The 16010-nt window shown below is 38.2% G+C and overlaps 1 protein-coding gene and 1 pseudogene across 5 annotated transcripts in view; both read left to right on the plus strand.

Annotated features, from left to right (window-relative positions):
- MYO5A (myosin VA) overlaps positions 1-16010 on the plus strand; it is a 196112-nt gene that overhangs the window by 76402 nt on the left and 103700 nt on the right. For all 5 annotated transcript variants that reach the window (XM_078079330.1, XM_078079332.1, XM_078079333.1 and 2 more), the window contains exons 5-6: positions 10760-10916; positions 15761-15904. In XM_078079330.1, coding sequence (XP_077935456.1) covers positions 10760-10916; positions 15761-15904 — 301 coding nt within the window. The remainder of the gene's footprint in view (positions 1-10759; positions 10917-15760; positions 15905-16010) is intronic.
- Positions 512-1231, plus strand: LOC118551110 (large ribosomal subunit protein uL6 pseudogene; annotated as a pseudogene).

The raw sequence follows: 16010 nt of genomic DNA on the forward strand, positions 1-16010 counted from the left end.
AATGAGGGGCAATCTACAAAATATATAAACTCTTGAAAATTATGAAGATCAGAAAAGTCAAAGAAAGGCTGTGAGTATCTGTTTATGATTAAAGGAGATGAAAGATATATGCCAATTAAGTCAATGAATATTCTGAATTGAATCCTTGATGACGGGGAGGGAAGGTAACTACGTAGGGAACATTGCTGGATGGTTGATAAAATTGGAATATAGACTGTGGACTAAATAATACTAATATATCAATGTTACATTTCATGATTTTGATTATTGTAGATACGTAAAAGCATGTCACTGTTCTGAGGAAATACAGTACTCTAAATTATATAGGAGGCATCGTGTCTGTAACCCACTCTTAAATATTTCAGAAAATATTAAAATAAGAGAAAAAGAGAAGTTAATAAAATAAACAGGCAAAACCTATAAACAGTTGGTGAATCTGAGTAAAGCATATATGGGAGTTCATTTTACTAGTTTTGCAATTTTCCATAAGTTTGAAATAATATCAAAACTAGTTAGAAAACAAAAGCAAAGCTTCTTTGCCACATCTCCTGCGAGAATGAAGACCATTCTCAGCAATCAGACTGTCGCCATTCCAGAAAATGTCAACATCACTCTGAAGGGACACACAGTTACTGTGAAGGGACCCAGAGGAACCCTGCGAAGGGACTTTAATCACATCAATGTAGAACTCAGTCTTCTTGGAAAGAAAAAGAAGAGGCTCCGAGTTGACAAATGGTGGGGAAATAGAAAAGAGCTGGCTACTGTTCGCACTGTATGTAGTCACGTACAGGACATGACCAAGGGCATTACACTGGGCTCCCGTTACAAGATGAGGTCTGTGTATGCTCACTTCCCCATCAACATTGTTATTCAGGAGAATGGTTCTCTTGTTGAAATCCGAAATTTCTTGGGTGAGAAGTACCTCTGCAGGGTTCGGATGAGGCCAGGTGTTGCTTGTTCTATATCTCAAGCCCAAAAAGATGAGTTAATTCTTGAAGGAAATGACATTGAACTTGTATCGAACTCAGCTGCTTTGATTCAGCAAGCCACAACTGTTAAAAACAAGGATATCAGAAAATTTTTGGATGGTATCTATGTTTCTGAAAAAGGAACAGTTCAGCAGGCTGCTGAATAAGATCTGAGTTGTCCATCTACAGAAACAGCAAGATGCCGGATGATTTTTCAGACTTATTTGTGATATTTTAAAGATGCAATAAAAGCTATACTGATTTGGGGGATGCCTGGGTGGCTCAGTCGGTTGAGCGTCTGCCTTCGGCTCAGGTCGTGATCCCAGGGTCCTGGGATCGAGTCCCGCATCGGGCTCCCTGCTCCGCAGGGAGCCTGCTTCTCCCTCTGCCTCTGTCTCTCTCTCTCTGTCTCTCATGAATAAATAAATAAAATCTTTAAAAAAAAAAAAAAAGCTATACTGATTTGGGAAAAAAAAAAAAGAAAACAAAAGCAAAAATTAAAAGAACAGTTGGTAGTGGGACAAGGGTAGAATCCAGAAGACAAGTTAGGAGGTCTTTGTATTGATCCAAGCAAGAAATAATGATAATCTAGTTAAATAAGATATTAATGGAGAAGGTAAAAGTAAATGGATGGATTCTGGATGTATTTTAAGAAAGAATGGACAAAGCCTTGCTTATGTGAGGGTATGAGAGAAAAAGAGGAGTCAGGGATGGTGGCAAGGTGTTTGGTCCGAGCACCTGAAAGTTGGGGGTTGCCATTTAGTGAGGTGAAGGACATTGAAAGAAGAACAGGTTGTATTTGTGGGGTGGGAGTGTGGCGGGAGGAAGGGTTGGGGTTTCATTTTAGATACCTATCCTCCAAGCAAAGCTGACAGAAGTGATTCTTCCCCAGGAGGCTTATGTCCAATGACAGTAGCCATAACTAGGATCCTTGACTCAGGACTCCTTTCTAAGCATGCCCCTTACAGAGAGCAGTGCCCTCATGGAACACCTTCATAGTCAGGCCTCTTACTTTTAATAGTCCTGTTGACTTACACAAGAGAAAATGTCAGTGGGCTGCTGTGTCTGTTTTTCTTCTCATACTCCTGTGTCCCATTTATGCCAGTCTTTTCTCAGGCTGAACTGACTGCTCTTTGACAACTAAATGACAGCATCGTTTTCCTTAAAACATAAACTTTTTTTCTTTTGTTTCCTTAAAACCAGGTAATATTGATTACTTAATTTGGTGTATTTTTTTCCCCATTGTGACTGGTAAATAAATTTTTTTGACTAAGTTTCATTTATGGGTTTTCTTGAAATAAATTAGATACTTATATGTATAACCTTGGTATAATAAAAACGATATCTGTACTAATTGCAGCTGCATCAGTAAATAACTATATAAGTTTAAATCTCCTTGTCTGCCTTGGTCTCAGTTTTATTACCTATAAAATGGAACAGTTTCACCGGATGGTTTACCTTGACACTTGTAGTGTTCTGTGGTATACATTTGTTACCTTTCTGTTTCATGGAGACTAATTAATAAGCATGTTGCTCTTCCTAGTGGAGAGCAGACTATGGTAAGGAGCTGTGTAGCAAAGCAGAAGGAACATGGTATAGACTTCTTGGAAACCAGGAGATGTGGTATGTGACGTCATTCATAGAGCTCTGCTCTAACCTTGGATAAGCCATCTAACCTCTCTATATTACTATTTTCCCTAACAAGGAAATAATACCTGTCGTGCTTACTTCAAAGTAAAAATTATACTAGATAGATAAACATAAAGGCACTCTGAACAGCATAACATAGAGACTTACTGAGTCACTATGTTGTACACCTGAAACTAACGTAACATTGTAGGTCAGCTATACTTCAATAAAGATTTTAAAAATACACCATTTTAAAAATGCTAAGTATTTAAATATAGGCTGTTACTGTCATCATAGTCTTCATCATTATGGAGTCTTACGTCTGCATTCTCTTTTCATCCACTTTAGCCTGTCATCTGGTATATTACTCTTGACCGTTTATTGCCAGGCCTTTTCTGAGGGTGGCTCCTTCTTTCATTTGGCTGGGCAGTCTCTGAATTCTTCACTGTCCTGAAGCTCATTGGCCTGCTGGCTGTTATAGATGATAAAATCTCCCCTGTTACCAGCAGTGACTCGGCTGCCCCGTGGTACCATTTATGCAAATAGACTTAAAGTAATATGTGCTACCTGACGAGGAATTTTATGTATGATATATAAAGGTGGATTAACTTACATTAATAGCTACCATGTTTAGATGCTTGCTGGGTATAAGCATGGTGTCAGGCGTGTTACCTCTAATCTTCATTACATCCCTGGGAGCAGACATCGCACCCCTGCTTTACAGGTGAGGAAACTGAGGAAAATAACTTGTTCAGGCTGTCATGCTAATAAATAGCATCTGGGAGCTGACATGTGGTTCTCACTTTGAGACTCCAAAGCTTTTCTTCTTTTTTTTTTTTTTTTTTTTAAAGATTTTATTTATTCGAGAGAGAGTGAGAGAGAGAGCACAAGAGGGGGGAGCGGGAGAGGGAGAAGCAGACTCCCTGCTGAGCAGGTAGCCCGATGCGGGACTCGATCCCGGGACTTCAGGATCATGACCTGAGCCGAAGGCAGTCGCTTAACCAACTGAGCCACCCAGGCGCCCCCAAAGCTTTTCTTCTTTGTCATTTCATTTTCTTACTTTCAACTACGCTCCCCTATTCTAACACATCTATTCCTTCAAATTAACATTGCATACTTGTGTTTATGCACGTTTTATTCAGTCTAGAATATCCTTCTCTGTGCTCCTTTATCTGCCTGAGTTTTATTTATTTTCCATGATCCCACCCAGGTTTTTCTTTGAGACTACCTCAGTGCCTGGTATATGATTGCTCTTCAGGATTCTTTATTTTTTTTTTTATTTTTTTATTTTTTAGATTTTTATTTATTTATTTATTTGAGAGAGAGAATGAGAGAGAGAGAAATAGAGAGCACAGGAGGGGGGAGTGTCAGAGGGAGAAGCAGACTCCCTGCAAAGCAGGGAACCTGATGTGGGACTCGATCCCGGGACTCCAGGATCATGACCTGAGCTGAAGGCAGTCGCTTAACCAACTGAGCCACCCAGGCACCCTCTTCAGGATTCTTTAAATATGAATTTGGCACTTAGTGGGTACTAGCTACCCCATAAGGTTGTAGAAGGAATAAAATACAGTAAATATAAGTCTGTAAAAGTTATAAACATATGTAACTGGGTATTTCTGTTATGGCATCTTTATATTAATGAACAGAGAAGTCAGTTTGACCTGAGAGGATCTTATAGTCATGTGAATGGTTCCTCAGTAGGAACTGAATGACCTTAGCATGTATCTCTAGGGAACACTTCTTTTCATTTCCTGAATAGTCTCTCTGCCTCTCTAAAGCACAGCTTTCACCAGTCTGCCTGCACATTTTTTAATAGGAAATATTTAACTTCAAAAAAATACTAAATATTGTCATTGTGAACTAATTGTCTAATGTCAACTTTAGAATTTAAATCTTTTCTTCTTGAATGGATGGAGCTAGAGAGTCTAATGCTAAGCGAAATAAACCAGAGAAAGACAATTGCCATATGCTTTCACTCATATGTGGAATTTAAGAAACAAAACAAACAGGCAAAGGGAAAAAAATAAGAGAGAGACAGACAGACAAAGCAAGAAACAGACTCTTTAACTATAGAGAACAAATGGATGGTTACCAGAGGGGAGGTGGGTGGGGGGGTTGGGTGAAATAGGTGCTGGGGATGAAGGAGTGCACTTGTGATGAGCACCAGGTGATGTATGGAATTGTTGAATCACTCTATCATACACCTGAAACTAATATAACACTGTGTTAACTAACTGAAATTAAAATAAAAACTAAAAAAATATCTTGAGATTGATCAAAAGCAGAAATCATGAAAACACAGAGCATAGCAGCTGATTTTGATGAGTGATAATGGTGTAGAAAAACTTAACACCTCTTAACAAGAGAGATAGGGATTAGAGTCTCAAGTGAAGCCACATCTTTAAGTCATCACAGTAAAAACAAGGCTCTGGAAGAAAGCCTTATATCACATGAACTTAATATTTTCTCTTTTTAACAAGGGAGAAACAATTAGGTTGATTGCCTGCAAAAAAGTAAAACTCTAGATTTTGTTTCATGCAAACATGTTCACTTATAAGCTAAAAATTAGATGTAGGTGCTTGTACACTTAACCAAGGTAAACGGCAACACCCAGTGGTTATCAGAGAGTCAATATCAACATGGGTGGAAAGATTAAATTGTGTTCCACATGAATCAGGTCTGAGGTTGGCTTTACTTAGTTTAGTCATGAATGATCAGGATGTGAATGAAAAGTATGCTCATTAAATTTGCAGAGAATAAGTTGATGGTCTTAGAAGATATGAATAGTATTCAGTATGACCATGATGAACTAGAGAGATTACATTTTTAATTTTTTTATTTTTTACTTTTTTTAAGATTTTATTTATTTATTTGACAGAGAGAAAGAGCATAAGCAGGGGGAGCGGCAGAGGGAGAAGCAGGCTCCCCACTGAGCAGGGAGCCCAATGCAGGGCTCGATCCCAGGATCCTGGGATCATGACCTGAGCTAAAGGCAGGCGCTTCACTGACTGAGCCACCCAGGTGCCCCAAGATTACATTTTTTAAAGGGTACAGTTCAGAAGGAAAATCTATAAAAGAATATACCTGATGCAAAGTGAAAACTGAGTAGATACAAGAAAGGGCTGGACAGACCAAATAGATACAGATAGACTGAATAGATAGAAGTACTGAGGACCAAAGAAGGAAAATGGACTAAAGTGTAACTCCTGTCTTTCATCAACCCAGAGTGGATATTCTGTTCTTTAATATTCTGTTCTTGAAACCTTTTCCTGAGGTTTCAGGCACCTCTACATAGTTTCATTCCCATTGCATTCTTCCCATACATCTAGTTTTCGCCTAATCATCATGTAAAAGTCAATGAAAGCATCACCTTTTCAAGAAAGCATTTCCTGACATCCCCTTCTCACGTATCCTACCAATTCCATCCTGGGTAGTATCCTGGGTAGACCTCCTTTTTAAAATGGAGTGAAGCAATCACTTCACTCCATTTTAACTATACTTGGAATCTCTCTCAATAGGCTATGACCCCAGAGTCTTTTATCTGCATAAAATGATTGGCACATTGTGACTGCTCATTACATGTTTGTTGAATAAATGAACGAAGCAGTATTTTTAGGTGAGGCTTTTAGTTCATATTAGAGCCTCTGGAATCAACATTGATAAAACAGGTCAGAAGAGCTTACCTCCAAAGGCACCCAGTACCCAGGTATTTAGGATTACTGTAGAGGTCCTTGAGAGAATTGGCCAAACCAGAAATCATAAATCTTTGTTTCGTGCGTCCTTAAGACTGTCCAGATTGATCTGTCCTTGATGAAGAGTGGAGAATTTCTGTTCTTTAACGTGGTTTTATCAGGCTTTTGAAGTGATATCTACATCCCCAAAATAGAAAAAACTTTCTTGTAATGTACGGACAAGAACACTTGAAAGGTTATAAATACTGGCTGATCAGATAAGCAAAATTTCAAAGAACAATAAATTATTATTTATATATATGTAACCATATAAAGCTCACAGCTCCAATGAATAGAAGAGGGTAGACTCCGGTATTCGCCTTGAACCATAAAATTTTAAAAATTTTTTATTTTTTTATTTCAAGTATAATTAACATACAGTGTTAGATTAGTTTTAGGTTTACAATAAAATGACTCAACAATTCTATACATTACTCATTGCTCATCATGATAAGTGTACTCTTAATCCCCTTCACTTATTTCATCCATCCCCCCACCCACTTCCCCCTTGGTAACCACCAGTTTGTTCTCTGTATTTAAAAGTCTGGGGGCCTGGGTGGCTCAGTCGTTAAGCGTCTGCCTTCGGCTCGGGTCATGATCCGGGGGTCCTGGGATTGAGCCCTGCATTGGCCTCCCCACTCAGCGGGAAGCCTGCTTCTCCCTCTCCCACTCCCCCTACTTGTGTTCCCTCTCTCGCTGTGTCTCTGTCAAATAAATAAATAAAATCTTGAAAAAAAAGTCTGTTTTTCTGTTTGTCTTTTTCCTTTGTTCATTTATTTTGTTTCTTAAATTGCACCTGTGAATGAAATCATGGTATTTGTCTTTCTCTGATTGACTTATTTCACTTAGCATTATGCCTTCTAGGTCCATCCATGTTGTTACAAATGGCAAGATCTCATTCTTTTTTATGGCTGAGTAACATTCCATTGTGTATATATACCACATCTTTATTCATTCATCTGTGGATGGACATTTGGGTTGCTTCCATATCTTGGCTATTGTAAATAATGCTACAGTAAACATAGGAGTGAATCTCCCTCTCTCCCTCTCTCTCTCTTTCTCTTCAAATTAGTGTTTTCATTTTCTTTGGCTAAATACCCAGTAGTGGAATTACTGGATCATAGGGTAATTCTATTTTTAACTTTTTGAGGAACCTCCATACTGTTTTCCACAGTGGCTGCACCAGCTTGGATTCACACTAACAGTGCACAAGTGTTCCTTTTCCTCCACATCCTTGCCAACACTTATTTCTTGTGGTTTTGATTTTAGCCATTCTGACAGGTATGAGATGATGCCTCATTATAGTTTTGATTTACATTTCCCTGATCATGAGTGATGATAAGCATCTTTTTTTCATGTGTCTGTTGACCATCTGAATATCTTCTTTGAAAAAATGTCTATTCATGGATTCTGCCCATTTTTAAATTGGATTATTTGGGGTTCTTTGGTGTTGAGTTGTGTAAGTTCTTTAAATAGTTTCGATATTAACTCCTTATTGGATATATCATTTGCAAATCACTTCATTCAGTTGGTTGTCTTTTTTGTTTTGTTGTGTAAAAGCTTTTTATTTTGATAAATAAAAATAGTTTAATTTTGCTTTTGTTTCCCCTGCCAAAGGAGACATATCTAGAAAAATGTTTTTACGGCTGATGTCAAAGGGATTATTGCCTATGTTTTCTTCTAGGAATTTTATGGTTTCAGGTCTCACATTTAGTTCTTTAATCCATTTTGGGTTTATTTTTGTGTATGGGATAAGCAAGTGTGAACCATAAAATTTTTATCCCTGATGTTTTTGTCTGTTTTCTCCTCATCTCTATCATACCCTTCTTGTTTTTCCTTTTGTGTGTCTTTATTATCTGTTACCCTTCTCTTGTCTCTGTCTTTGCTTGGCTTCCCATTTCTACCTATCTCTGCTCTTATTTTCTCTTTTTGGCATTTCTTCCTATAGCCACATAGAACTGAAAAACATTTTAAAGACTTTATTGTACCTATTTTATAAAGGTACTTTAATACTTCCTGCATTTAATTTAAAAGCAGGTGAATTGATTATTTTACATTTTTACTCTTCGTAGCCCTTTATTGATTTTGGTCATCTCAAATTTAGGGGTCCTCCAGAGAAGAAATGTTCCCCATTTTAAATATGGCCACTCAAGACCATCTGAGTATCTGTAGGCCTATCCTTTTCCAATTGTCTTTGGTCCCAAGAGTTTACCCTGGCTTAGATTGCAAGTTATAGTTCATCCAATATCTGAAAAACAACTCCAGAGTTAGACTTTTAGATTATAGTACTTTAGAATTTCAGAAGGACTTTGGGTACTATTTAATCTTAAGGATGAAAAAGCTGTGAACCAGAGAGGTCTTGCAATTGCTCAAAGCTGTGTAGCTGGTAAATGACAAATCTAGGATTAAAGCCTTGATTCAGAGGAGCTTTTATATGATGGAAGAGTGGTGCTTATTTATATATTGGAATGGTCTACTAAGCTTGGGAAAAAAGGGAAGACTCTGCCAAAAAGTCAGAATAATAAGAATAATAAAAAGAATAATAAAGTCCTTTAAAAAATTTAAAAACCATTGATCGTATGGATCCAGGATCCTAAATCCTGGAAAAGAAAATGTATATGGCATGTGCTTGATGTCAGTGTACATATGTACATAGTTGTACAAATTTCTGATTCATTTGAACAAGCCTTGATCTTATTGCCTTTAATATTTTTCTTCTTCCCTATATTATAGGAAAGAGCTATATGAATTTTTAGACTTTTTGATACAACATTTTGATATGAAGACTTGAAATAACCTTTCAAATACAGTACAGTTTAAATAGCAGTTCCCATTAATATTTTCACCAGACTAGTGGAAGCCTCCCCACCTCGTTTGCTGTTGGAAGGACTGCTGTCACACAGGGGTGGTGACAACTGATCATGCAGGAATTGGGAAGAGATCATTTTTCTAATCATATTGTAGAAGACAACCCAAAAACTGTTGGTACTGTACCTTGATTAATGAATGTATAGAAAAAGGTGAATTCTGAGGACATTTTAAACGACTAAAAGAAAGGACACTGGCACCACAATGAGAACTGTTTTATTAGATGATTTATGTTTTAGTCAGCTATGAATGAACAGAGGCAATGGGTGTGTCCAGTTCTGTCTAGAAATTCAAATAAAAAGAAAATGAGATGGTGAGTATGAGACTCAATGATGTTTCATAAAAACAAGGATTACGTGCAAGCTTGTACTATAAAATTTAAACATTCTTTAGTGTGTCACCCAGGTCCTCCTGATTTTCCCCACAATATGAGAGTCAGAGTGTCAGAACAGGTTGCTCTACTCCCACTGTATTTTTCAAGCGGGGAGCCTGCTTCTCCCTCTCCCTCTGCCCCCCCACTTGTGCTTGCTCTGTCTCTCTAGTGATCTCTCTCTCTCAAATAAGTAAATAAAATCTTTTAAAAAAAAGCAGATTTATTCTTAGGCTAGGTTGCTCATTGAAGTTCTGTTTACTTGTAAGCAATACACATTTATTGAGCATTTGTGATGTGTCAGGCTCTGCACTAGGTGCTGGATATTAAAGATAAACATGATTTCGGTCTTAATCCTCAAAGAAATGATAATCTTGTGAACAGGTGTATCATTTAGAGTTTTTGAGTCATTGTGTGAATGAATTAGAGATGGAATAGTAGATAGTCTTTGAGTTCTGACATATTTGAATACGTCAGCCAACAAGTAAATGACCTATTTCTTCTCCGCTAAGGAGGATACCTTCAGTTATCTTTCAGTTTGTGGAAGACATGACTTTTTGGACTTTTAACTTCTAATTTTCTTTTTTTAAGATTTTATTTATTTATTTGACAGAGAGAAACACAGCGAGAGAGGGAACACATGCAGGGGGTAGTGGGAGAGGGAGAAGCAGGCTTCCCGCCGAGCCGGGAGCCCAATGCGGGGCTCGATCCCAGGACCCTGGGATCATGACCTGAGCCAAAGGCAGTTGCCCAACGACTGAGCCACCCAGGCGCCCTGACAATTTCTAATTTTAATTAAATAGGATTTTCTTTCAAATTCCCTTGCTGTGGCTGCTTTCTCTTCTGAGGTGGTTGACAGCAGCACTGTAATATACCAGAATTATTATCTAGAAATTAAATAATGTGTTCGAGATCTGTACACAAAAAAATTCAGAGACCCTCTATTACAGATTCATCCTTAGATGTGACGCTGTCTAATTTGATGCTTGATATCATCTTCTCCCTCTCTGTTCATTGCTAGTTTGTAAGTAGTTATTTTTATAGGAAATATCATTCTTATGTTCCTTCCCACATTGCTGCATGTATGAACCAGAAGAAATTCACCATGGCTCACTGATGAGAACACAGAAGAAAGAATGGTTGTCACATTCAGGAGTGGGCAGCACTGTTAGTTACTCTTCTTTGTTTTACAGAGATGAACGAAATCAGTCCATCATCGTAAGTGGAGAGTCTGGGGCAGGAAAAACAGTCTCAGCTAAGTATGCCATGCGATACTTTGCAACTGTGAGTGGTTCTGCCAGTGAAGCCAATGTTGAGGAAAAGGTCTTGGCCTCCAACCCCATCATGGAGGTAAGATAGGAGCCGCCTTGGCCTTCTTACTATATTCTCTTAAGAAACCTGCTCAAAAACTTACTGAAACAGCACATGTCAGAAAGTCTGGGCTCTCCCAGCCGCTAAAAGTAAGAAAATACTTTTCCACGTATTAGTAAGAAGAGATCTACGAAAAGTAAAAAGTTAGTAAGGTAGCCATTTGAGTAAAGCGATTTGAGAAGTATCTACTTTATTCCGTAATCCTGCATTTTTAATCTACCATTGAGCTGTTGCCTCTAAATAACTGACAGTGGTACCTCATTTTCTAAATCTCTATTCTCCTAGTTAATCAACTCATATCTATTGTTCCTTGTACTAGAAGTATGTTCCTCATTTCCCCCCATTTCTGAGTTCATAGGGATTCACTATACCCAAGTATGATGAATTTTATCATTCCTTTGCCCACATTTCATTTTCTATACTTAGTATAGAAAGTTTAGCTGTAAGTTTCTTTTTTTTTTTTTCCAGATTTGAACTATAGGCTTAAATCATGATCTTGTAAACACTTTTCTTCTTGTTTCTGTGAAGCACATCACACAGCTTTAGGTTAGAGAAAGAAATTCGGTAGCTATAAATTCCTGAGAAAGGAAGAACTACAAAAGGATGTCCTTTCAAAAGTAAAATAGTATACAAAGCAGAAATGCTCATGGCAAAGAAAGTGGACCTGTTTGTGTGAGAATTTGAGTATTTCAGAATTTGTAACTAGAGAATTACCTATTAAAATGATTTTAGGAAAGTCACATTTTTCTAAGTAGTCCCATTAAATGGAAAAAAGTAATTCTCATTACTAATAGAAATTATTTTGGACAGGGAGAAACAAGCCTTTCTTATTAAAAATTTGAGTCAGCATTTTTTATTCCTGTTTCTTTTCCTTTGTCAAGCCTTATTTGTCACCCAAACACAGACGGAGTTTAGAACTGGCCTGGTGCACCTGTGGTACAAGTGGTTTTTGCAATAATCAGTCCAGAGGTAATTGTGCCTGGTTTGCAGTGCCGTGTGTGACACTTGAGAACAGAATGTTGTGCCCCCTGGCCTGCAGGGCTGCCCTCCAGAGCGGGAGGACCTCTGTCCTTGGGACCAAGAGGACAGGATGTGCTGGGGGAGTTACAGGGCTGCCTGGGCCAGGTGCACTGTGCAGAGAGAACTGGAGGAGTTTTCTGAAGTAGCACAGATGGGGCGCCGGGGGGAACAGAGGTGTGTGCCAAAAAGACTAGTAAAGATTTTAAGCAAGTGTTAAGATTTTGAAAGAATTTAAGCTACAGATACAGTGCGGGATGCCATTGTTAATATTGGGGAGATACAATCCGTAGAGCCAGTTTTTGGTTTTGGGTCAGAAAACAAACAGGGCTTTGCTTTGCTTCCTACCATTAGTTTGACTATTTTTGGTCACAACAACAAATTCTGTATATTTGGCAGTAGTTTAATTCATTCTTAGTCCCTAATGTTAGAATATCCCAGTCTAGATTTTGATGGCATCAGGGAATCCCAGCTCTTCTAGGCTGGACCATATAATAATGTAAGTCTGGAGTGAACCTTCTAGAATATGTCTAGAATATTTTATGACCTTCTATATTAGCATTCAAAAAATGCTACATTGTTTTTTCTACAATACAGATTTGCATTGTGTTAGTAGGAAAGATTAAAATGGCCATAGATCCTAGTTTGTTTGTTTTTTTAATTTTTTTTTAAAGATTTTATTTATTTATTAGAGAGAGAGAGAGACAGCGAGAGAGGGAACACAAGCAGGGGGAGTAGGAGAGGGAGAAGAAGGCTTCCTGCTGAGCAGGGAGCCTGATGCGGGGCTCGATCCCAGGACTGGGATCATGACCTGAGCTGAAGGCAGACACTTAAAACTGAGCCACCCAGGCGCCCCCATAGACCTTAGTTTTTAATACGTAGTTATAAGGAATTTATTTTATTTGCTGGGATGAACAAAAAAAGATAAAGGCATCAGTTATGCTTAGCTATTCCCTTCTATATTGTTATGTAGTTTTTCTTTTTCTTTTCTAAAGATTTATTTATTTATTTATTTGAGAGAGAGAATGAGAGACAGAGAGCACGAGAGGGAAGAGGGTCAGAGGGAGAAGCAGACCCCCAGCTGAGCAGGGAGCCTGATTCAGGACTTGATCCCGGGACTCCAGGATCATGACCTGAGCCGAAGGCAGTCGCTTAACCAACTGAGCCACCCAGGCACCCTCTTATGTAGTTTTTCTATAGGAATTTGGATTAAGAAAATTTGGCAAAGAGAGAACTAATTTTCAATGACTACAAATGAGGGCATCTCAATTTGAAAGATCAAAATGGAATCTGGGACTAAAGAGAGGTGACAAAGGGTTTGCAGTTATAGGAAGAAGACATAGATGAAATACTGAGTATGCGGCCTAGAAGGTTTGTAACTTTAAACCTGTCTCAAGACTGTGTTTCTGTATCAGAGTCCTTTACTGTGATGTCAAGAATGGCATGTCTGGGTCTCCATGATCTGAAACTCCTCCTTGGGTAATGAGCATCCTACACAGTTAACATCACAGCCTAGTGCCTATTGGGATTTGCACACGATCCTTTAGAAAGCAAGTTCCTCATCCTCAGCATAAGCTCCTTTTGCAAAATATGAATGATGCACAGATAAATGATTCTTTTTTGCTCATTTTATCATGTTTTCTTTTTCTCCTTTTCCTCCAGGAAATTTTCATCCTAAGATGGGGACAGGGAAAGATTCTTGTGGTCATAGTGGGTCTTAATAGTTCTTTTACAACATTAATAACCATAGTTAAAGATTTTCATCTCCTTTTAGTAAAGAAGAAGAAGTCGCTCAACACTTCACTGAAATCAATAGTAAAATCAAGACCACAAACCTTTTTTTCATTAACAATTTCTTGCTAATTGAAATGAAAATAGCATCAAGGGAGCCTGTTGTAAATACTGTAATTATAAGGGAGAGGGAGGAATTAGGTGGAATGGACAAAAGGTATTGTTTATAGATATATAGAGCCTTCTTTCCTTATCAAGTTCAAGGCTTGTAATCATATAATTCTAGTTTTGTAAAGGACCCCAGAGCTCATCTATCCTAGTCAGTTTACCCTTGGAGACACTACTGCTCCTCAGAGGATTAAATGTTGGCAAGTTGGTAGGAGGGCCTAGTCTGATACCCAGGTCTTCAGACTTCTCTTTCATTCACTCCTTCTACCATTCTTTGCTCTATGTTTAAATACGTTTTACTCAAAGGCAGAGGGGAGGGGTCTGTTTCAACCCTGGCCTACTCACCGCTGCTTCTCACAGGGTGTCGTGTTGTTTGGGCAGCTCAGCCACTCGGATTCACACTCTGAGTTGATAGGAGGGAGATGGCATATGGAAGGTGGGATGGGGTCAGGGAGGGAGGAGAAGCTTGCTTAGTTGCTGGCAGGAAGGTGCTTGGGACGGTGCCTGGTAAACCCTTGGTGACTATTACTGCCGCTGCCGCAATTACTACGTCTTCTTCATCTGCTCTTTGATGGAATAATCTGTGTTGAAAGAAAATCCTGCATTTATCATTAATTTCCTTTTGTAAACAAAATAAAAATAATTAGAATATGTGGAGACTTTTTGTTGTACTTTTTGTCATATCAAAAAGGGGAATATCTAAGTAAATGCATTGTTAAATTGTCCTAGGCTACACTAGATCACTCTTACTTTGCTGGGAAGACAGCTTTCTGTCATTCTTTCCATTTAAAATGTTAATCTGAAATATAACAGTGTTCTCATTGCCAGAGCAAAATAGGACAGTACCGGCCCCGTATTTCAGAGAGTGAAATGTGCTTTCTTTGATTGATCAGAGAATCTGATGTGTTGATTTTTTTGTGGCTGTGTAATTACTGTTTTCATCACTTATATTTGTATTGCTTTTTTAACACTCCAGAGCATTTTCATGTCTTTCTCTCTGCTGTGGTTTCAATCTACTAATCCTGATCATCTCAGGCTTTGCACAAGTAAATTATAGTAATCTTATATAAAATATTTTATTAAACATTTAATGCATGCATTATGTGAACACTTGCTTCTCTAACTACACCATGTTTTTTGCTTTGCCTTGGAAGAAAAATTTCTAGAAGCATGTTACCTAAGTCAGAAAGTAATACATACATTATCTTAATTTTTAAAATTATTTAAAAAATTTAGCAGAAAGTTACATTCTCTGAATTCTATGGCAGATGTTTTACAAGTTAGATACAGCTATCAAAACCCAAGGGCAAATTTTACTGTGTCTGGTTTCTGAAAATGGCTTTGAATTGAATGGGTGATTCCTAAGATTCTGCTAATAACCAGTCCAACTGGGCCTTTGTTGTCACAGGATAAGAGGATAGAAACTTCTAGCTAAAGAGTCTCAACACCAGAGCAACGTTTCCTTGAAAATATTAATTTGTCTTAAACAGCTTATTTACATAAAACAGACTAAATTTTCAGGAAATGCAAACCCTAGTGTGTAACTAAGAGGGCTTGGGCTTTGGCAGCCCCCAGCCCCATCCATTTCTTTCTTTGTTGACCTGCATGAGTGTGTTCTGATACCACAAACGGTGTGAAAACCTCCCAGCCACTGCGCTCAGGTTTGCTGTTTCTGAAGATAATTTGTGTGAGAGTAAGAGGGCAGATCTGGACTATTAGTTGGTATCTGTGTGGTTGTGCTTTGGGCAAAGCATACACTGGTGCCTGCAGGGGGAGGATTGGTTCAGTTCTTAAAAGATCAGTTTTAAAGTGTTGTGTTACACTCTGTCCTTTCTTTCCCTGAACAGACTCTGTAAATGTCATGTCATGAACTGTACTTCTAAAATACTATTTTTTCCCCTTCTTAGTCCATTGGAAATGCTAAGACAACCAGGAATGATAATAGCAGCCGTTTTGGGAAGTATATTGAAATTGGTTTTGATAAGAGATATCGAATCATTGGTGCCAATATGAGAACTTATCTTTTAGAGAAATCCAGAGTGGTATTCCAGGTAAGCCGGGCAGGTGCACATACGTATTTGTGTTAGATTGCCCTATAATTCTAGAGCTCGTGCTTGCTGGTATGCATTTTATTTGCAGATACTCTTGGGCATATTA

This window comes from Halichoerus grypus, chromosome 8 (assembly GCF_964656455.1).
Source record: "Halichoerus grypus chromosome 8, mHalGry1.hap1.1, whole genome shotgun sequence".
In the NCBI taxonomy this organism is placed as follows: domain Eukaryota; kingdom Metazoa; phylum Chordata; class Mammalia; order Carnivora; family Phocidae; genus Halichoerus; species Halichoerus grypus.